This window comes from Strigops habroptila, chromosome 1 (assembly GCF_004027225.2).
Source record: "Strigops habroptila isolate Jane chromosome 1, bStrHab1.2.pri, whole genome shotgun sequence".
Classification (NCBI taxonomy): Eukaryota; Metazoa; Chordata; class Aves; order Psittaciformes; family Psittacidae; genus Strigops; species Strigops habroptila.
The window spans coordinates 21,050,031-21,073,222 of NC_044277.2; the positions used below are offsets into that span (position 1 = coordinate 21,050,031).

General features: G+C 45.3%; 1 protein-coding gene and 1 long non-coding RNA gene across 4 annotated transcripts in view; one reads left to right on the top strand and one right to left on the bottom strand.

The window, feature by feature from the left end:
- The window catches only part of GRHL2 (grainyhead like transcription factor 2), a 65,844-nt gene extending 64,961 nt beyond the window's left edge, over nucleotides 1-883 (bottom strand). For all 3 annotated transcript variants that reach the window (XM_030500352.1, XM_030500342.1, XM_030500331.1), the window contains exon 1: nucleotides 643-883. In XM_030500352.1, the coding sequence (XP_030356212.1) occupies nucleotides 643-662 (20 nt within the window). In that variant the 5' untranslated portion in view covers nucleotides 663-883. The remainder of the gene's footprint in view (nucleotides 1-642) is intronic.
- LOC115614086 lies at nucleotides 808-15,233 on the top strand. The gene is made up of 3 exons (XR_003993618.1): nucleotides 808-1,061; nucleotides 4,730-4,845; nucleotides 14,958-15,233. It is a non-coding gene; the product is annotated as an uncharacterized LOC115614086 (long non-coding RNA).
- The last annotated feature ends 7,959 nt before the right edge of the window (nucleotides 15,234-23,192 follow it).

A 23,192-nucleotide genomic window follows, 5' to 3' on the forward strand; every position in this document is an offset into this window, starting at 1 on the left:
GCAGCCGCGGGCCCGGCGGGGCGGCCCGGCGGGAAAACAAGGTCAGGACGCCGAGGCTGAAAGCGCCGCACGCAGCGGCTGGGGCGGCCGAGGCCGGGGAGCGCCCGGGCAGAGTCGGGGCACTTCGTCCCGCGGGCGGCAAGACGGACCTAGGGCGCCAAGGGCCCCCCGCCCTGCCCTGCCGGCACCGGCCGAGGGGAGGAAGAGGGCCGTGCCCGGCCCGGGATAAAAGCCCTTTGTTGCGCTAACACAAAAGCCAAGAAGCACTTTTAAGTCCAGGGCCTTCGGCGGGCGGAGGCCGCTCCGCTCTTCTTAGGCGAGGGGTGGAGAGCTCCCTCCCGACAAGTGACCCTCGAGGTGAGGGGAGGGAAAAAAAACCCCAACATATCAAAGAGGAGCTAAAAATAATAATATCGGGAAGCCCCAGAGCCAGGTGGAAAGCGAGGTGGGGGGCGGCGAGCCGCGGCTTGTCCTCGGGCGCTCTGGGAGTTGCTGTGCCGCACGGTCCGGCTTCGCTTTCCGGAGGGAGAAGCGCCGTCCCGGCAGGTCCGCGTCCGCCACCGGCGAGGGGGAAACCCGACCAGCCCGACGGGCCGGCCAGCCCCGCGCAGCGGGAGCAGCGGCGTGCCTGCGATCACTTACTTGTCCGTCTCTTGTGACATGTTTGATCCAATGAACTCTCTCCCCTTTTCCCGGTGCCTCCGTCTCCCTGGCGGAACTGGACTTTCAGGTCTGTGCAGGTGAAGGTGTGTGTGTGTGTGTGAACGCCCGGGACGGCAGAACCAGAGCTACTGGTAATTCTGCTTTCCTTCCCCCCCTCTCCCGGCTCCGCAGCCAGCCGCCAAGGTAGGACAGGTAGAGCCCCCTCCCCCTCGCATGTGGGGCTCGCCGGGCAGAGAGCGGCCGGGCCGGGCGCGCACAGGTAACTTTCCGAGCGGCGCTGGATTCTTTCACTAAAGGCGCGGGGCAGAGGGACGAGCTGCCAGCTGATTGGGCGGCGCGGCCCGGCAGGTGCGCTGCCATTGGAAGAGGCGCGCACAGGTAAGGCTGCCGAGCTCCAGGTAACGCACCTCGCGCCCGCGCTGCTCCGCGCCGGGAGGCAGCCGCGGGGCCTGCCGCTGCCGCCGAGGGGAAGGGAGGGAGGAAGGGGGAGCTGGCGCTGCGGCGGCGGGTAGTTCCACCGTCAAACAAACCCTTCCTCCGCCAAGGACGGAGCGGGCCGGGCGAGGCCCGCCTCGCTAAGGAGGCGAGGCGCGGCGCGGTGAGGCGCAGGGCCGTTGGTGCCTCGCGCGGCGGCCGTTGGCCGCTGAGGCGAGGCTCCTGGCGTGTGGGGCTCCTCAGCCAGCCGGGCGCCCTGCCCTTCGGAGCGGGACAGCCGTGCCCAGAACCCACTGGCCGCCGCGGCTGGCCTCTGCCTGCCCTTGGATGGTGCCCCGGGAGAGGTCGGCCTCTGCAGGACAGTTTCATAGTTAGGATTTTTTATGGATTTATGGCAATTTTTACTTCTTTTACCACGGTTGGGACCAGCCAGGCTTGAAGTTGGTGAATGCCTCGGTGCAGAAGGCATCTCACGGCAGAGGGATGAAGTGGTGCCAGGAAATGACGCCCGTTGTGTGGATCTGAGAGCTAACAGTCAATCCAGGCAGGCTGAAGGGTCTGTGTTGTCAGCAGGGGAAATCTGGAGAGAAAATCGGGAAATGAGAACAGGGTGTTTATTGAGGAAAGCGAAGTGGATGGAGAAGACTGCGCCATCAGTTTGTCAGCCACCGTGAGCCCGATACACCCAGCTGAGTGCTTTGCCTGAAGACCTGAGTGGGTTACAAAGAGCAGGATCGGGCTTTGTGGGCAGCGGCTTTGCCTCTGGTGGGGGAGAGGGCCTCTCCCCCGCTGGGTCAGTTTGTGAAGAGGGAGTGGAAGGGTAGCAGAGAGACTTCCATCTGCTCTCACCCATTCTCAGTCCCCGTTCCTCCACCCGAGACAGATCAGGACGCCACTAGTTCTTTCGGCTACGACCTGTCCTCCTGGAGACATCTTCCTGTATAGGTGTCCAACTTGACTGCTGATAACCCCTGCTGTACAGATAGTGCTGTATGTGTAAAGAATGCAGCGTTATGTGGGGTAGACCATTATATTAGTTAGGGATCTTTGCAAGAAAATTAGCTGAATCATGTCCAAACCATCAAATTTGTACTGTCTTAGGTGAAGGCATTTTCCATTTTCTACCTTTGATTCCACTTGATAGAGGAATGTAGTAGAAGGGATATTCACAGAAGTATATATGTTTGTATAACCAAATATATATATGCACATACACATATATATGTATATATAAAACATGAAGTATTGTGATCTGGGGCCTGATCTTCTTTCACCTACTCTTGCAGTCAGAATCAAATTTGACTGTGTAAAGTCTTTGGTATTACAGGATTGCAGTCAAGCACAAATATCTATTACTGAGTCTCAGGCCTTATCCATATTCATAGTAACTTACCAAATTAAGCCAATTCAGTATAAATCAGTTTTAAGTCAGCTAAAACATAGCCCCATGAAGATTCCTGTCACTTTAACTAAACAGAATTAGAAAAATACCTTAGCTAGATCAATGATGCTTTGATTGAGCACCAGATATTAGTTAGCTGTTCTCCTCTTTCATTCACCAGTTGCAGGAAAGAAACATTATTATACAATCTGTAAATCCAATCAGAAGTTGCTAATATGGCCTGGATTTTGAATAAAAAATACTGGTATTGAACTTGGAGACCGTTATTAATAGCAATGCTTCTATGAATTATTTTGTATAATACATTTTGAGGAAGCCATAAGGCTTAATAAGAAAAAAAAGAAAATAGAGTAATTTATTCATTGCAAATAATGCAATTGTTTTGAATACAGAATTACTATGTAATCTTAAAACAAATTGAGTCTTTCAGGCACATTAACGTGGGTTGGTACACATTGGTAGAATGCTGTAACAGTTAAAAGCCCCCCTATTAACTGCAGAAATGATAAGGTTTCTTTTCCAAATATTTGTTATGCTGAAAGAAACTTTGAGACGTGAAAAGGTTACCTGTTTGAGCACCATCAATAGGATTAACGCCAATTCGGGTATCCTCTTTCTCTTTTTAAATCTTTCAATTACGAGAAACATTTGGATGTCATTGTTTCTTCCCTCCTCTCCCCCCTGTTTTTTCCTGTATGAAACATAAAGGAAGAAGGAGAGGAAGAACAGTGATGATCACTTTTGAAAATGCCACCTTCCCCAAGGTAGAAATGCTCCTGATGTGTGATTTTACAAGAAGGAAACTGCATTTGATGCCATCTGCAGTTCTGGACCAAACCCAAACTGTAACTCAAACTGAAATGGAGTTTGTTGTTCTAGTACTGGGTCAAATACAAAACTGCCTTTAGCAGCCTGCTCTCGGGAGATATTCTCTTAGAATGAGGTAGTTGGGAGACTGAATTACTACTGCTCACCATCCTAGATGGTGTTCCAAGGTCAAAGTTAGGAATGTAAGTGGAAAATGCAGTAATGGTCTCTTGATTTGAGGTTGTTAACTGTTATTTAGTTGGAACTTGCTTAGTTGGAAAAATATTCCCTGAAACTTAATTTAACTAGGTAGGTAGACTTAGGGCTTATCATTTTCTGGATGAGCCTTTTGCTTCAGACTGCAGACTGGAATCAAATTGAAAGTGTCAGCGTCCACCTCTAGCTGAGCAGGTCAAACAAGTCCTACCTAATCCAGCCTGATGCTCATTCTTCATGATCTACAAGATTATTATAAACTAATCTGTTAGTCATTGAAAACTCAGCTAATGTTATTTCTGGCCAGACCAGTCTCGCTTCCTGTAGAGCAAAAAATGAAACAGTCATGTCATACATTATTGAAAATCTAGGACTTGTCTTTGGGGTGTATGGGAGAAATTGAAAACAGTAAACTACTATTTTTTTATACTGTGCTTGCTTCTTTCTTTGCACACCAACTGATCATTTTTTGTGGTGGGGTTGTAAGGATTCAGTGTAGAATTCAACTGTCTAATGCTTCACCTCATGTTTGCGCTATTTACTTCATAGCAGCTACCATCAATGTTGTTTGGACTTGCCAGCGCTGGCTAAAGGAAATAAAGTGTACAAATAAGGCTCAAGTAGGCTCACTAATTGCACTAAGTACCTAAAATATCTTTCAGAAAACTATTAAAAGAAGCCTATGTGATAAAAGATGTTAAAGAGATATTTATGTCAAAACAGTGTTGTAAAGCAGTTCAGTGAGAGAGCAGATGTTTGAAAACAACTGTTTTCAGTAGGCAATGATTACCAGGTATTTTTATTTGTGTCTTTCTATGTCATTGATGGCTGTTGATATAAAATGTATTATCTCACAATAAGTTCAAAGACAACCACCTACCTACTAATCCTGTGATATGCAACAATTTACTGTTAATCCTCCCTTTGGCCTTTCCTTTGTAGTTGTCTTCTGCATGAAAATATATTTATTGGAATTTGCAGACCTTGATCCTCAACTGACTTCAATGAAGCCATCATGTACATCAAAATAAGCTTAAAATATTTCAGTGCAACCCTCATAAACCCCAAATAGATCTTTCATATGCTCTAAGAATTAATCACTCTGCACTGTTAACTTTAAGAAAGTAATTCTAGTTAACCAAGATCCTGATAAGAGTTTACTCCTAATGCTTCACAATGAAACTGCAATTTGTGCTCCCCAAACAGGTCTGCTGGGATCCCTTTAGCAGCCTCAAGCTCTCAGGTGCCTCCACATCTTGTACGACTGCAGCAGTTCAGCCATGTGGAGGACCATGGAATATCAAGTATTTCCTGGCCACAGGGTAAGGTGTGGAGCCGAGCGTGGCACTTTCTATTTGAAATACTGATTTGCATTGGAAACATAAGAAAAAAAGGGAGGGGCTTTATTTTCGTTTTGCTCATTGACAGTGTAGAATTCATGGTCTGAAAGATATCAAACTTACAACTATCCTGTATATTTGCAACACTGAACTTAGGCACTGGGGCACACACAATGTTGTTTCAGCTTAGAACAGGAGAAGTAATTTTTAGTGGTGAAAATAGCTCACAGCATGGAAATCTTTTCAGGACTGAGACACCAAGACAGCTAAGGCGGTGGCAAAGTCTGACAACAGATGGGAATATTAGGTTCATACTTGACTAGCAGACATTAAAGTACCAATCCATTTCATAAAGATTACTCACAGTTTTGGAACCAATCCAACATAATTTAATGTAGAACGATAGTTTTTCTGCAGATGCTTTGATCTGCCTGGTAGTGTTTTTTAGTGATTAGCACAAGCATTTTGAAACATTGGGAAAATACACTTAGGTCACCTAATGACAGTAATTTTCCTTTTAATGTAAAACCATAGTGTGAAAAAGAATAAGAAGGCATCTCTGAAAGACAATATAACGTGATGTGGGATCTGGGATTCTGCAAATATGATTAAGTTGACATTAAAATCGTGTGATGCTATTATGGGGCAAAGTTAGAGATCCTAAATATCCTGACCTGTGAGAAAAATGTCCAGTGTGTCTTCCTGAAGCTGAGTCCAGCTTCCTGGATTAATCAACAGGATCTTTGCATCATTGTAGAGCAAAATTGCAAACAAAAATGTGTTTGTAGACACATTTTGAGTAATCCTAATTCTAACTATTTGGGGATGAAGGTAAAATGCTGTTAGTTTGTTCAGGCTGTGAACAGTTCCTGGGAAACGTAAGAAGAAAATTGTTCTAATATCTATATATCCTTTTTTTTTTTTTTAACCTTTAATTAGAACATTTTTTAATTGACAGTAGTGGTTTAAAATCAACTTTTTCTCCAAATTAAAGTTTTTTCTTTTATTTAACTTCCTCCCTTCTACCCTTCCTTTTCCAACACAAATTCCCTCAGTTGTACAAATGAGCCCACAGTTCTTGGTACTGCAGTGGGTGCCTGGGGGAGGTGGGCTGGCCCTCTAAATTGCATGGGGACTGGGACTAAACGGCTCTCACTGGGGAGTGGGAATGGCCAAGTCTGTTTGCCACTGAGGCTGCTGCTCCCAGCTCTTACCAGTCAGTTCTTGAACCATTATGACTTACAGAACATCATTCCTTTGAACGAATCTGAAATAGGGATGTGATCAACATGTGGAAAACTCAAGAGCTTTAACTGCCTTTGCATTGGTTATAAGCATGTTGAGGGTTTTTAAAAATATAGAAGCTCCACAGGTCTAAAATACTGCACTGCAATAATAAGCATTCTAAAAACAATGACAAATGTGTCTCTTTTTGCTCTAACAGTCTGTCCTGAAATAGGTGTAAGTGTTCCAGCATGCAGAAGGTGAAGGATGGCATATAAACAATTGCTTGTTTACTTTTCCCACACTCAGGAACTAGAGTAAATGTAGCCCAAAGAATCCACAGAAATACTTTCCAAACGGAGCAGCAGCAGTTGGGAAACAAAGCTGTGGATGTATGATCCTGTTCACTTAAAATAAATGCAGTTTTCCCTCAAAATAGGTCGCTATTATAATCAAATAGCAAGGTACTTAAGAAATCACAGCAAATGGAAAAAGTTGCTTTCAGGATCTGCTGAATAAGAGGTGGGGTTGATAGCCCCTGGGCAGTTGCTCATTTTTCCTTGTGTCTGCCCTCAGGAGCAGGCAAATGTTATTTCATTTGAAGGGTAAAAGATAAAGAGGATTGTCTTGTGGCACAAAAGGAACCAGTGTTGGAGCCAGGAGATCTCTGCAGTGCCTTGTTCTATGTAAAGGTCACTAGACCCTGTGTCTCTGTGTTTCTGTTTAAGCTTTGTGAGCTCTGCTTTTAGTACCTTTACAGACAGGTGTAGCAGTGTCACTCTCTTACTATTTGTTGCTATTCTCTTTTAAACAGAGGAGTATTTCAGAAGAAAGCCTCCAACTGGCTTAGTTCATATACATAAAGGCAGTATATAATATTACTCCATCAGGCTTTTGGGGCAATGTAGGATCAGAGCTTGTTGACATAATCTTTGACCTTTCTTATTGCCTGGGTTTGGTTCTTCAATGCTCAGGACCTTCAAGATCATTTAGTCCGTGTTTTGGGGAAGACCCCAGTTCTAGATCCCCTGCAGCTGCTTCATCATCCTGTCCTATCAGGTTCACCGTCTCAGCGATACCGTGTTTATACAATGCACATGCCCTGCATGCACCTACAAGCCTGCTTTATCTCTACTCAAACTGCTGTGAAAGTAGATTCTGCTATTTCTCTGCTGCTAGAAGGACTTCCCTGACACCCAGGGAGATGTGATAACTACTGTATCTCATTCCACCTCTGTGTGGTGGGATAGCCAGACTTGTGGGATAGCCCAGGAATCGGGCTTTCAGTGCGTCACTTTGACATGTTGGTTCCAAGTTCCTTTACATTTCATTTTTCTTCTGTAGTATCTCTGTTACCTGTGTGCATTATTACACTGTCTAATCCAGTATTGGTTTTTTTCATTGTTTTTAAATGCAGATTGGAGTTACTAGGTAATTCCAACTTCTTTAACTGTGTTCCATGGCTGTGGCATATGCTGCTTTATAACCCTACCTTTGTTTCTCTGAGTGACTTGTTTAAGAGGAGGATCAGACAAAACATCCGTGTTTTCTCAATTCATTCAGGATGCAGAAACTTCTTACTGTGCATAGGACTTGCACTGCAGATTTTGCTTCCTCCATTTCAGTCCAGAAACCAAATTTCTCAGAATAAACAGATTTAGAACATCTGTGCTTTTCCCTTACACTTTTGTTTCTTTTCCTTTTTTCCCCAAGTAAGTGGAAATCTTAGCTCCAGGAAGAAATAAGGTGAAAATATTCTGCAGTGAAGAAGTTTTATGTGGCTCCAGGACAGAGATGCTGAGTATTTGCTTGTCTCTGACTGAAAACAGTACCTGGAGATAGCTGTTTGTTTATATGCAGTGTTTGGGTGTGAGCCTGAGCCTGAGCAAAGCAGGCTCCATTTCTTTACTGCTTTTTTCTCTAGCTCCCACACATGAGCAATAGCCCTGCGGGGAAGGGTGGGGGCGAGATGTGTGTGTTGCTCCTTGTTTCAGCATAAACGTTGCTCTGAGTACTAGGACTTCCCAGGGGAAGGCAAATCCTGCTTTACCATTACTAGGGGTATAAATCACTTCTCTGAATAATCAATACCGTGGTTAAGGTGCTTTGGGGAGAGAGGCAAAATCATGTACTTAGGCTGTGTCATTCCAGAGCTAACTAGGTGCAGGAGGACACATTCAAAGGTTCAGGAAGCCTGTGTGAGAGGGAGGCCAAAATGACACCCTGCAGTCTCCTAGCCCCAAGGCAAAGACATCTGGTATCACAGAGGAGTTGCTCAAGCTCCCACAGTCCAGGCATCAACTGCCAGAGACAGTTCCTGATCTGTGAAGGTTTCAAAGGAGGTGTGTGAGGCAGATGTGGGGAGGTAGGTGCAGCACCTCTCCATTTTATACGTGAGGTTTTTGAGCAACAGATTTGCCAGATATTATATGGGGAATTTGTGCAGAGCCAGGAATTTATTACCCCTTGCCCAAATCTCAGGCTGGTGCCAGATGCAGACAGGTAGGTTGCTGAATGCTCCAGCCTGACTCCTGGAAGTTGCTCTTGCATTCCCAGTGAAACCAGTGAGTTGCCCAGTTCAGAATACATTTATTTTTAAACTGCACAGGCAGGGATTACCTGTTTTGACAAACTTGTGTTGACTGCAGATTCTTAGGCCTTAAAACATCATCATGCCTAACTGCTCATTAAACTTGCTGTCTAGCAGAATCCCTCAGCCCTCCTGTGGGCTCCCAGGCAGTGCCTGAGAGAGTGCAAAATGCCTTTCTCAGGCCAACCTTGCCCTTTTTTTGTTTAAATCACTAGCAAAGGTGAAGGTAGAGTTTACAGGGAGGGGAGAGGGAAATTCAGGGTGAATTGCACTCACAAAGCAGAAGAACTGCATTTGAAATGTGGGATTTTTAGCCCAAGTGTCTTTATCTCATTATATCAGAGCTAATTGGTTCAGCCAATGTGCAGCATAGGTTGAATTTTAAATGTTGCACTGATAACTCTAAGCTGAAATCAGTATCTACACAGGACAACTGATGATGCAGTATCATAGCTGGCTTCAAGGACAGGTCTTACCTTGGGCCTAGTGGAGTCCATTCTCACCAGAGTTTTATAACTCCTGATAAAAATTTTTGTCAGTCTTACGTCTGTATGAAGTGCAGGTGGCTGACACCGAGCTTGGTACCACAACGCAGTAGAGGTGGAGGGAGCAGGAAGTAATCCTGTAGTGGGGATTCTCGTGGCATCCCCAAGGTCACAGCGAGGAGCAGGCAGCAACCTGAGTAAAGAGCAGGGTACGAGAATGTCAGAAGGTCTCGTCACCCAGGCTTTCCTGGGATCTTGTTTGTAAGGTGCGAGGGGATAGCTGCATGCTTCAACCCTCCTTACAGTGAAGTTGAATAAAGCATATTTTGTTGAGATTCCTAACAGATAAATACATTAGAGTCACCACTGCTTGGCTCAGCCCAGTAGAAGAGCATGTGCCTACCCAAAGGGGCTTTCTCTCTTTCTTACCCTAGGTCATGCATTTCTGCCCTCTTGTGTCACAGCAGCAGCCTTGCTTTTTCATCTTCCTGAAAACTGGTTTGGTTTGGTTTTTGTAGTAGGGTTAGTTTTCAGGCAGGTAAGTAGGCTGGCTTGACCCCCAAAAACTCTATTCCTAAGCTGTGGGAGTGCTGGAGCCAATAAAAGGAAAGGGATGGCAGTTGTAGGGCAGGCCCACCTCTTTTGGCAGCAGCCTGGTTTTAACTTTGAGTTAAAGTGATTGTGAAAGTGCATGCAAAGCAGTCTTTTCTGTTGGAGTGAATGAAAGCCTTCCAGGTGTAAGCATGGGGAATTAATTACAGCATTTGCACAGCCCAGTTCTGGAGTCTCACACGACGTTAGAGAGACTTGGCATTAGAGACACGTGGCATCACCAGGAACTCTGGCAGCATCTGTTTCTTGAACCTTTCAGCCTTGTCCAGTGGCTGGAGTGGTGGTGAATTCTGCAACTGCAAGACAATCCGCAGCATCACTGTAGACCCAGTGAAGCTTCTGAATTCAAACAAGTGTACGGATGAGTGCAGCAATCTGAAGAAGGGGGTATTTTATAAGCCACAGGTGAAATGACCATCTTTTCTTCAGAAGATATACACGTAGAAGGTGTTGTGACTGTTATTTATAGACACTATTATGCAGAATGTTACTCACTCAAGTTGTCCTTTGCACTGCATCTGCATTTTTTTGCTTTAGAAGTGACTTTGCAGCTGGCTAGTGCTCAAATTCTGTTTGCTTCAGACAGTGGATGCCTGGGGTTAAATTTGATGCTTTGGCCCTCCAAACCCAGCCTTGGAAGATGGGGGCAGGGAAGGGGGGATTTCTCCTTCTTCTGTGGTGTTCCCTTTGGGTTTTGGAGTTTCCATCAGGGCAGGGAGGGGGAAGGGAGACTGAGGATATTTGAGAATCTTCAGTGTAAACAAGGCCAATTATACACACACCAATTACCTCAGTGTAAACAACCAATAGCACTATAATGGGGAGAACCTTTTGAGTCTGAGGAGGGTGCTTTGAAGTGCCTCCCCTCAGAGACTGACTATTAATGCAGAGAATTGCACCAGCAGCTGGTGTTGGCTCCAGTGAGCAGAGCTTGGTGGCAGTGACAATGGGGCTGGGTGGACTGGGAGTTGGATGCTCTGATATGACAATACAGTAGTTAAAATTCCAACAGGAATGAGGCAGTAGCTAGTGGCAACCTGGCTGGGGGCTTGCCTGTATCAGCCAACATATCACTGATGGCGGTGTGAAGGAATTGGAATTTTTTGTTACATATATGTGTAGTCATTGCCTTTGTGCCCAGGAAACTGCTTGACCTGCACTTTACTGACAGATTACTTTCCCAGAGAGTCTGCAGCCTCCTCTGGCTTTAGGTCTGTCTAAGCCCCAAGTCTCATTTTCTCCTTTGAAGCACTTCTTCAGAAGGCCTGATCCTGTGGTCGATGGAGTCCACTGAGAATCTTTCTAATTTTGTGAGCTGATGATCAGGCCCACAAGGGTTGATATGCAGTCTGTTTGCAGGTGAATGCTGCTACCTGTGTAATGCCAAGGGCTGCAGCATGTTCCTCAGCACTGGTGTCTGGTTCTAGAAGAGGAATCAAACACAGTGATTACTTCTCAGGCTCTGCTCCCTGTGCCTGCTCCTCTCCTAAGGTTCCCTTAACATCCACTGATACAGCCCCTGTTCGGTCTGGGACTGGTGTGTGGGTTTTGCCCTCCTTCATTCAGCAGACCTGCGTCACCTACCTCTAGACATGACAAATCAGTGCAATAAGGGCAGACACTTCTCCTGCATATGCAGGAGTGAATTCCATTTCTGTAGCAGCACCCACATGATTTCTCACATTTTCTGTGAAAGAATTCAAGTCAGTCATACCCAGGTTAACACAAATGTGTCAACTCTCAGCTGGCAGAAGATTATGTCAGTTTAGGCTAATAGCTGTCAAATAACAGACACGATTCTCTTAAATTGGTTTAATTTACTCTGTCTGCTGGCCCTGACAACTGGAAGAAAAGATAAATATAGACAAAGCACTCAAAGCTTGGAGTGTTATGATGCTAATTGAAAAGTCACCAAAGGCAGCCTGCATGGTGTGTGGGAATCTCAGTGCATGAGATTAGTGGCTAATTAGTGCTGGGAGCTGGAGTGCACTCCTCTCAGCTATCTCACACTGAGAACAGGCAGCTTGGCCCATGCAATCAATTCTTGCCCCTGATATCGGCAGCGAAGCACCTATTGTGGACAACAGACAGCGTGATGATGGGAAGGTACAAATAGTGTCAGCTGTAGCAGCCTCCTCTAAGGTGCACAGGAGCAGTGTCAGAGATACTGCTGTCTAAGTGGCTTGCTGTGTCCCGGGCCATGCCAAAGACAGAGGCATTTGAGAACTGAGCTCTTCTTTTCTTTCTAGCAAACACACAAATCTTGTTATCTTACTTTCTGCCTCTTTCATGCCATGTTTGCAGCAGATGACAGAACACACTCTGGAGGCCCTGAGCTTCAAACCCTGCTTTAGACTCTGAAGTGAATGTTTACAGGTGGCACCCCCTTCCTTGCATCAGGTTTTAGAATCGTGACATTTGAAAAACAGAGGTTTCATCTGTCTGTGTCTCAGTATTTCCCTCTCAAGTTTTTCCCTGGTGTACAAATGAAGTGTAAGAATCAGAGAGTTAAACAATACACTTCTGTCATGCAAATCTAAGAGGTTGGCCTTTAGAAAAAGAGAGATATGCAAAACTGTAGGGGTTGGTGTCACTAATGCACCCCTGCCACCACTGAACTAATCAGGGCTTTGTTTGATTAGACACACATCTATTTTTCTCAGTTGTTTTGTATTCATTTGTGAGAATCCCTTATTTATTTCTTCATTTAAGAAGGTTGTTTTGTAGCTCTGAACAGTTACATGTTTTCTTCTTTTCTCTACTTTTGCTTTTCCAAATCTCAAACGTAAACACAGCTTTACTGCACACCCTCTCAATTAAACTAACAGGTATTAAACCTCACACAGGCATTGAATAGCAGTACCAGGATGGTTCATTTCTGAACATTACAGAAGCTGGAAAACTTTGTGTCACCAGCTCTCTGAGTAACACAGTTTTGCTCAAGATGGAGTCAGGAGTGGAATAATGTAAGTGGCCTATGGTCACAGGCAGTTGCCTGGGACTGTGTGAAGTGGTGGTTGTAGTCAGCTTTTCTGGTGATCAGTGCATGAGCACTCATAGTCCAGTTTCCTTAACTCCCCCTTTTCTTCAGCTGTTGAGAAAGAGCTAAATCATCCATGATCTCCCCATGTAGTTAAGAGCTAACTACCAAGAGGACATCCTTCATATGGTAAATGTGTTGTCGTAAAAGTGATGCTATGGGGAGAAGTAAAGTTTGCCAGCAGAGCTAGTATCTTGTTTGATCACATATGTAGTTAGGAAGAATTAAGACTTTCAGATACAGAAGTTCTTCTAAAGGTCTGAAAGAGAAAACTCAAACTTTGAGCTATTCTGGCCCTTTCTCAAAAATCCTGTAGAGAGAACAGACAATCAGCTCTATCATGGATAAAGCCAGCTTGCAGGGCAGCCCCGAGAGCCCGGGTGCTCCAGGAATCTTAATAGCCTATGTGGAGCAACAAATTCCTGAAACCTTGCTCTTCGTTCAGTAAATGTTTGCCAAAACTGGAATGAGAGATACAGGAAAAATCAGCATTTTCTGGCCAAATTATTTCCAGCTGGTTCTAGGTGGGTATCAATAATGCAGCTGTCTATTTTCACGTGATGGTTTTCAAACAGACACCTTTATTAGTCATCTTTTAAGATATCTTCCCTTTTATCTTGAGCAAAATACCTGTGGGTACCATTACTGGTGGTTTCAGATACTCCTGCACAGTAACATTAAGGTGATACCCAGTGGAAGCTGGTCAGTGCAGCGACTGCGACAGTGCTACAAGCTGAAAGACACTCCATGCTGGAGCCTGGCAAGGAGCTAGGAGCAGACAGGACATCTGTTTAACCTCACTGTGAGATGAAAAGGGGCAAGAATCCCAAATCAAGTAAATTCAGCTGAACGGAGCTTGTGAAGGGACCACTGTTTGGTTGAACAGCTTTTGAGAGGAATCTTAAGAGGACTCCGGCCTGGTGAGCAGGTTGCCTCTGTCAAGATGCTGCCTCATCTTGGGAGCCACAAGAGAAAACATTTGCCTTTCCTCCTGGCCAAACCAAAACAGCCCCTTCTCCTTCCCTCGCACTCCCTGCCAAGCTTGGGCTATCTCCTGCTGCCAGGTGGGGAGCAGTGGGGCCAACACCAACTACTTCTTCACAGCATTCCTTTAAAGTCAAGGCTTGATAATGTTTGTTGGTCCCCGGGCTCCTCTCACTTAGGGGAACAGCTTTGTCACAAAGGGGCCACAGACAGTGCAGGTGGGTGTCAGCAGACAGCAGTCAGCCATCTCTCCAGAATGCAGAGGAGGCTCTGGAGAGGGAGTCATCTCTGGATGATGTGTTTGATCAGTTCCTGAGTTGCTGAGGGGTTTTGTGGGGATCTGGTAGGCTGTGTGTGAGAGGAGAAGACAGGAGGACTCTTCCATACTTGTTCCTCCTATAAAGAAACTCAGCCAATTGTCCCACCACTTACCATGTGTGCTTCTCAACAGGCCGGGAGACAGGCAGGTCTGGAAAGGCCTGGCAACCTGCTGGAGAAGGTCATTTCTTTCATCCCCTTGCAGGACATCCTTTCTCTTTTAATGTTTTTTTCATAGTAAGGACAAGAAAAAAAGAGGAGGAGCTGCAGAGGAGTTTTCAATTCCTGTAGGAATCTCTGCATGGCACATTGGGTCTGCAGGAACCCAAAGCTGTGCTCAGCTCCATGAAACCTGGTAGCTGAGCTGTAAATTCCAGGATTCCCTTGGTTTCTAAGCCAGCCCCTCAGCATTTAGAGAAAATCAGCTCAAAGCACTAGCCTCTTCCAAAGAAATGTGCCAACCTCAGTCTGGAGGTTCTGTTAAGTTAAAACCAGAAATGCTTCTTCAAATGAAGCATAAAAGCCAGTTTGTTTTGCAAATTGTCTCTTTAACAACGGCTTTCTCCAGGTAACTTCCAAAATAAGATCACTTATTAAAAAAAAATAATAATAATCTATTCCAAGACAAAACTCAATGTCTAAGATGACATCTGGGACATCTACAGGAGTGTGGTTTAACTGGGGTAAAGCTAAGGTAAGACAGGTCAAAATCAAGCTTACCATGGAGGCTATCTGCAACCTTTGTGGAGAAAGATTACCGCCTTGGTGGGGAGAGAGATCGTGCTTCTGTTATTATCAATAACAGTCTGGTTTATACCCTTTATCTTCTCCTCTTTCATAGGCCATCACCTCTGGCAGCTGGGACACTCAACACAACATGTAGGGTGAAGCTGTGGTGAGACTGAATCATGTTATGGAGGCAGAAGCATCAACAGATCATGTCATTTGCTGTGAGGACATGTAGGTGCTATGGGCCCTCACCCCAAAGTACTTAGAGTCCAAGCCGGAGAGCTTGTAACGAGGAGGGGCACAGTAAAGCAGGGACATCTGTGGTATTTTGAATGGTGGGATTTATAGCTGTAGTTTTTCAATAAAGCCCATTTTTTCTTTTATTGCATTTGGATGTAGAAGCGTATGAAACCTTAGAGATGTTACAGTAAGAGCAGGCTGCCCTTCCACGTATGCTTCTGCAAGGGAATGTACTTTTTGTGCAATTAGCCAGGAGAATTCAAGCCTTATGATGGGGCAGTTTGGTCTGAACTGCTTTCTGTAGCTGGCCTATATAGAAAGCGCTAAGCTTTGCCCGAGCCTTACAAAATCTTTACAGCCTCACTGGGCGACTGTAACAGGCTGCTGCCTATGGCTGTGCGCAGAGACCCTCCTGCTCCACAGGAGCTGATCCTGTTACGCTCGGCAGGCAAGTCTGAGCAGGGTGAACTGAAGAGGAAATGCCAGTTCCAGCCCTCCCAGATGGCTCTGGGCTATTTTGTACACTAACTTTTCCAGCCTCAGGAGGTTTTGCGTATTAGTTCCTCCCATCCACAAACTTTCCGGATCAGGACTGCGCTGCCAAGATCTTGGAAAGCCACCCGACTTGTGCGATTTGGGAGATGTGAGCTACACCGTGTTTATTTGGCTGCTTGCTCTGCTCCCCTGTTCTGGTAATCCTCTGGTCTCCTGCAGGTATTAACACGTACAAGAAAGGTTCGTCACAATAAACAGTAGCCAAACATACCACTTTTTTTCCGTCCATCAAAGATACCATCATACTTTTAAATCGGTCTCAGCAAAAATCATCAGTGGGGCTGCAGAAAGGTCAAAGGTTTGCTGGTTTAGGATTTCGTGGGAATATATACTTGTTTGGACTTGGCCCAAGAGCTTCATTTACCTGTTTGACAGGTAACAATTAGTGAGTAATAGCTCTGCCGGCTGGAATGCGGCTGCGAGGGCCAGCGGGCACTGGGTTACCTGGTGGGCAGGTGTGGGTGCAGAGCCCAGATAGGTATGTGCATGCACAGCATTCCTGGGAATCAGTTTTCCCTTAAAGATGCAGCGATGACTGCAGGGCACAAAAGGGCTGGGCTTAGCCCAGGCTCCAAGATGTTGAGCTGTTTGCAAGGTAAAGAATTAAGGTAAATAGTGGAAGAGGAGCTGAGAAAGGGCTGTAAGAAGCAGCTGCGTCCTTTTTTTTCATGCCCGGAGAGAGCAGAGTTTTGACTCTTCCTTGAGGATCTCAATAACGGAGAATTCAGTGTGATTACAGTGTCATGGGAGATAAAAAAGAAGGGAAAAGCTGCGATATGGTAGAGCTGATTCGAGGAGATCTGCATGTCTGTCTAAAAGTTCTGCAGAGGCACGGCCAGCACGCTCAGGAGCGGTCTGTAAGGCTTTTGTGTGCATTGCTCCCCAGTGGCAGCCCAGCACAGGCACAGCAGCATAAAGCAGAGCCCAGCAGCACACTTGGCATGGTATAAATGTGCAGTGGGGAAACCCTGTACCAATTGGTTTAGAAACAGTTAAACAGCTTATGACTGCAGTTGACTGATCCCCTCGACTCTGCCATTAGCCAGAATCCAAGCCTCATGAGTTTATGGAATAAAACCACTTTATCTGTGGCAAACGGCCCCATTTCCAGCTCCTGCAGCAGCCAGGGAAGATTCCTGCATCGGCCCCTCCCAACCTCGAGTCCCTAGAGGGAATCTGGTGTAAATTATGTAGATAGTCAGGGACTTTGCAGGTGTTTTTGAGATGTTTGGTTTTGTTTTACCACAGCAGATGACCCTTCTCTTTCGGGAACAGAAAGGTTTGCTCATTCTTTTCATATTTTATTCCCATTTGTGAACAGACTTCTGTGTTTGTGTATTTCCACTTACGTGTTTCATACTTGACAATTGAGCTATTGTGTGACTTTGGAGAAGCCACATCCTCTTTCCTGGTCTCTGTGTTTTCACCTGCAGAGTTGGAGTAGTGAGTCCTGTGATATTAACCGTGAGAGACATGGATGCTAGTTACAAACATATATGCTATTATAGATACATATCTGCTTACATCACACACTAATTCCTTTGAACCTTATTTCACTAAGATACTGAAGTATTTTGTATTTTTAATAAAAATCATGTATTTTTAACCTATAAATAACTTCCCTGGCTGAAAGGACTTTATGTCACTAGTACACTTTGGTGTACTAGTTGATGTCATTTAAGGAAGAAGAAATCCAAGTATAATTAGAGACCATTTTCCTTGATCTTAAAGGACCCAGCATCACTCTGAGTCATTAAGCATTATTTGTACACTGTTATTTAGTATGACCTTCATTAAGAGGGAGTCTCTTTGCTCAACAGTGTATGGGCCAATAAGTGGTCATTAAGCCTGACTAGTAGCTGACACAATAGTGAGCTTTGTATTTTTTCTCACAAATTCCCCATGAGCTACAAGCAAGCACCAGAGAAGCACAGAGACATCTCTGCACTGATGGCCAGACTGAAGTGAAAATACAACCATTTCTTAGAAAGTGCTGAGGAATAAGTGACAAGACCCTTCCCTCAGCCCACAACTGCTTCAAGAAGGTGCAATTATCTGTCCTGGGTTGGACAAGGGGCTTATACACTGCACCCTGCACCTTTGAGAGCTCCTGCCCCAGCCACTTTGGGAAGAAGTGAGCAACATTCTTCCCCTTCCAAGCATCCTCCCTGCTGTGTCTCAGACTTCCTCAGCTGGAGCTTGGATCTACACCTCTGAGTCAACACTTCGTTTCATGGATCTGTCTGACCACAGTTTGAACCACTGTATACTTTTGACCTCCATATTGTTATGCGGCCTTGAGCCCCACAAGTTATGAGGTACTTCAAATAATCATTTTGTTTCTTATAAACTACATTTCTGATTGTGGCATTCGGTATCTATTACACGGTGTGAAACAGCAGGCAAACTGTTCCTTCTGTCTCCCATTTATTGCTGGCCTTTACAGCATGTGGAGTCCTGCACATTTTGGTGTGACTTCCTACCATGGCCATTTTGACCTTGTAACGTTTCTGATCGCCTCCCCTTTGGGCATGGGGTACAGGACCTGCATGCAGTGTTCCAGATCTGGAGCACTCTAAATTTACCCAGAGATGTAATAATGCTTTCTGTCCCTTACACTCCTGATGTTGCTTCAGCCCTGCTGAGCATGGCAGCAACCTGAGCATGCCGAACAACAATTTCACCAGACTTTATGGTCACGATTGTGCTGCACAGTCATGCTGAATAAGCACAAATGCCTTGGAGTCAAGTGAAGAACTCTCCTCCCTCCTACAGCTTTCTGCACACCTCTAGGTTTTGTGTCCCTGTGTGGGCTTGATCACCCTGTAACTTGAAGTGAGTGGAAAGAGTTCCTCTGATTCCAGCCAGATTGGAAGTTGTGGCAGCATCTATTGTTAACATCAAGAGAGACAGCTTAGAGAATGGAGAAGCTGAGCCATGGCTAGTGCTGAGTGACAGGCTCTTCTGGTCCTCGGGAATGGGAAATTTCATGCTCGCAGGAAGACCAGACTCATTTTTAAGGTAGAAGAGGAATGAAATGCAGTACCAGTGGTAGACTTGTGAGAAAGTTTTGCCTCGCCTTTGCTTTCCTAAATGCTTTCTGTGAACACAAGGAATTCAGCCTTCCACTTTGGTGCTGCTTTCCACTATACCAGCACTTTAGCCAGAACAGTTGTAAACATGTAAAGAACAGTGTCAATTAAAGGTGACTCAGGAACAAATGTGAGATGAAGACCTTGAAAAGACTGGAAGAATAGCTATTGTACCAAATGCTTTTCTAAATGGATACCTGGAGGGATGAAGCTATGGAGATGATGGTTTGGGAGGCAGCCTCCGCACTTCAGAGGTGCAGTCATGGTGATTAAACATGCCTTTTGGAAGCACATTCTGTTTTGAAGGGGCTTCCAGCCATCACCAAATAAAGCTTACAATGAGTGACCCATTGCGTGTTAAGAGGCAGGATGACTCCACCTGCTATTTGGATTCTGTATGAAAGGCTGGCAGTACTTCAGGCTGAACATGGGGACTCTGGAGAGTATGACAAGGGCTCTGTTGTTCACTGGCAACTCAATGGAGTCCACTAGATAGAATGGGTCATAAAAGGCATCTGAAGTAGTCTTTCACCCCAGCAAAGGATACTCCAGGAGAGCAATGTAGGAAAAGGACAAACTCAAAAGAATTCACCACCACAGATTATTCCCAGGCAGCACCACACTGCATAAGGAGGAAAGGAAAACATGTGGCTTTATTCTCCATGAAGTGTTTGTGTAGTTTTTGTCACCATAGTACCAAGTCACCAAATACAGAAAGGTCCCTCCCGTGATCTGTAACTGAACCCACAGTGGCCGTTGCCATTTCTAGCAGATCTTCTCACTCTACCCAGAGTGCAATAGCTGAATGGAGCCATGCTGGACACTTACAGGCTTCACCATCCTCCCAGCATGTTGCAAACAGATTACTACACCCAGCAGCTCTTTATGAGCTTTTCTGAGCAGGTGAAAAGAGCAGATAGTTCAGATGATTTCATACAACCAGAGGTGTGCCTGGTGTCACCTGCTTTTACCAGGGAAAGGATTCACAAAACACTGCATTGTGAGACCTTGGGTTCAGCTCTTCATCACCAGACCTCATGTATTTGGGAAGTTTTCCCAAATAGTTACCAGCCTGAAGCTGATAACCTAATATTAAGAAATTTTTAGCCAAGATGGTTCTGCGCATGTGGCAGTAAGGATACAGAAAACTATGCCTTTCAAAAAGTCCAATTTTGTTGTTTTCATATTTACAAACAGTTATGCCATTCCCATGTGTCAGAGGAAGATGCTGAAAGTTAGCACAGCATCAGGAGACGCAGAAGGAAAATAAATAAAATATGCTACTTCACGAGTCTGCTTAGAAAATCCCTTTGAAATCCACATTTGCTCAGCAGTAGTGTTGCTAATGTCAGCGGCTGAGTATATGTGGGTTTCCATCCACACTGAGCATATGCCAGGCTACATGTGGCCTAAGAGCAGATGCCTCTGCCTCTCCAGAGCTCTCCTCCTGGGAGACCACCTTGAAGGCAGAAGACCCTGCGAAGACAGGTAGGGACGCAGTCTGGACAAGACCAGTGACTGTGGGTGGCCTCTGGTTCAGCAACTGTTTTCTGCCTTCCCCTGGTGCTGGATAGCACAGAGATCTGAACGTTGCTGACACTAATTATACTACCAGGAGCTGTATCACTGCAGGAAAGTCACTTCCCAGATGCAAGCTGGACCACAGTCAGATGCTGTTTCAAATGACAGAATGACAGAACAGCCCAGGTTGGAGGGAATCTTGAAAGATTAATCATCTGGTCCAGCCTTTCACAGGAAAGAGAGCCCTGATGAGGTCTTCTAGAACCCGGTCAGTTGCATATTGAAAACCTCTAGCGACGGGGACTCTACCACATCCCTGGGCAGGTTGTAGAACTAGACACTGGGTGAGACAACAAGAAACTGGAGAAGTGGAATAACAGTAAGTGGATGGCTCAGTGCTGGAGTGGTACAAGAGGGAGGACGTCAGTTGGAGCAGGCAGACAAGCAGAGGGGCCAGCTAGCTTTCCTTGCTAACAGCATGGCAATGAGCAAAGCACTGCTGTACCGCTGCAGGAAGGCATCTCCAGCCAGCCACAGCAGTGCTGAGGCCACTGCAGAAGCGAGTGGTGAGACCCCCCGGGCATGACCTGCCTCGTCCTGCCCTAGGAGGGGTGTCCCAGACTTGTTCGGCACAGAAAGCAAAGGCTGCAAGAAGATACTAATACCTCAAGGAAGTAAATACCAGGAAATAAACACAATTTAAATTAAAGGGCAGTGTTGGCATGACAATAGGGTACAAACAGACCTTGACATATTTGAGGTGGTAAAGAAAAGGTGTCATCTAACCAGCTGAGAAGTGAATTACTGGAAGAAATCCCCAGGAGGAACAGTGCGAAAGAGGGCCCCGGGGGCTTGGGGATGCAGTTTGGTTGGGAGATCATGCTAGCACCACCCAGAGCCAGGGCTCAGTGCAGCACAGGAGCCCTTCCACACCACTTCAGCAACTTCCGTTTTAGCATCTCCTAACTTTTGAGCTGCCAGTGCTCTTCCAGGGCACTCAGAGGAGCTTCATACCGGCTCTTCTACAGTTTTAGCTATTTTATTTCAGCGACTAAGGTAGCTCTCGTATAGGCCTAATTATGTACTAGCAGTAGAAAAAGAGAAACAATAAAAGGAAACTGTACTTAACAAAGATGATCTGCTGACTCCAAGGATTAAGTCCTGACATAAAGAAGTTGATTTACCCAAGCTTGGTTGGGACAAAGCAAACAGTGCACTGTTTGACTGCAGCCCAGATAATGACGGCAAGCCTTTGCAGAAAATAACCTACAGCCATCATAGCTCAGGGGATTCTTTCCCTGCCAGAGATAACAAAAGTTAGGAAGGATGAGAAGAAGCATCTCTTGGATAGTCACTGTAGTATATAGTCTCTTCTTCAGACTGGGGAAAGATCAACACAAAGGAGTAATGCCTTCCCAAGGAATATTTTATGATGGAAGAATTTAGACTGTAAAGGATTTGTTACTTCACGGGACACATATTAACTCTTTTCAATTCTGTGAAATAAAGGGTAAACACAAGTCCTCACACCCAAGCAAACACACAGATAGGTTCTTGTGCAACTCCACCCCCTGTGGCTGCTTTCTGCCAGTTTCCGCAATGACTTAATTTAAACAAAATCCCAGGACAGGGGCACTCCAGAACGCTGCAATGTAACCTCAGCCTGAGCTTCCCTCTAAAGCGGCAGGTCCCTGGGTTTTCCTTCAAAGGCATGCATGCTTGTTAGCATCCCACCTTGTCTAAGAGAAGCTAATGAGACCCATCTTATTCTGAGATTTGTGTAGGTCATGATAATAGCTGTGCTGCTAGGGACTGCTGTGGATGTTTCTTTCTTCATAAGAAGAAAGGATTGGGCATTAGCGCTGTCACCATATTCACTTCTTCCCTCCTCTCCCCACTGCAAGCCTTACACAAGGAGCACAGACAAACACAGCCTTTGCATTGCACAAAGGTAATATTCAATCCAATATTTTGCAAGTAGATCAGTAACTGAGAAATTTTTATCACCATTAAACATAGTAATAATGGTTTTCTTCTATAAGCAGTGTATGTGACACTGTATAAAGAGTTTAAACCTGGATCACAAATATCACAGATTAGTAACTGTATCTTCCAGATCAACACAATGGAACGGCTGTAGTAGTTTCCAAGTATTTCCAGTTCTGAAAACTGCCACCCTATGCTTTGCTTTTCCTTCCTATCACCTCTCCAGGATCTTCCAAGCCTTCTTCGCTGTGGCTTCTGTAGAAGCTGTAAAGACACTTCCTACTCAATGAATGCGGAAGTCCATGGGAATCTTTCAGGATTTATCAGCAGGATTTGGAGTCCTGCCCCAAGAACAGTAGGGAGACTGCTCTTGATTCAGGCCCATGCCAGCTAACAGTGCTGGATGGAAGCCAGAGGAGAAATGCTTCTTCCTGTTAGGGGACCTGGTGGTTCTCAGAAAACATCGGGTAACATCATTTTCCTCCCTTTACTTCAGCTTTTGACTTTATAAAAAGTGGACCATTACAATCATTACTACAAAAAAAGATAGACAGGAAAGTTTAATACAGTGCTGTCTTTGAATGGAAATACCAGATGCTCTGGAGTCTCAGCCACGTAGATTTTGTAAATGAAAAGACTCCCTTTGTCCTTGTCACAAAGGAAAAATAAATTATATATGCATTTTAAAAAGATGTCATCACTCCACTCTTGGAATATGACATTACAATGCAACCTGAAATTATGTTTCAATTATTAAGCTAAAAATATTAACTTAAAATGATGGTGCTGACCAAAGGTGAAGCTGACCCAAGAACTTAGGTTGTGAATCTGGCCTATTCTTAGGTTATTGGAGTTGTGATCACTGAAGAAACTGAGCACAACTAAGCTTGGGCTGGCAGCAAGAGAGCTACATGACTGCATCCAGAAATCTGGTTGTCTCTGTCCCATCCCAT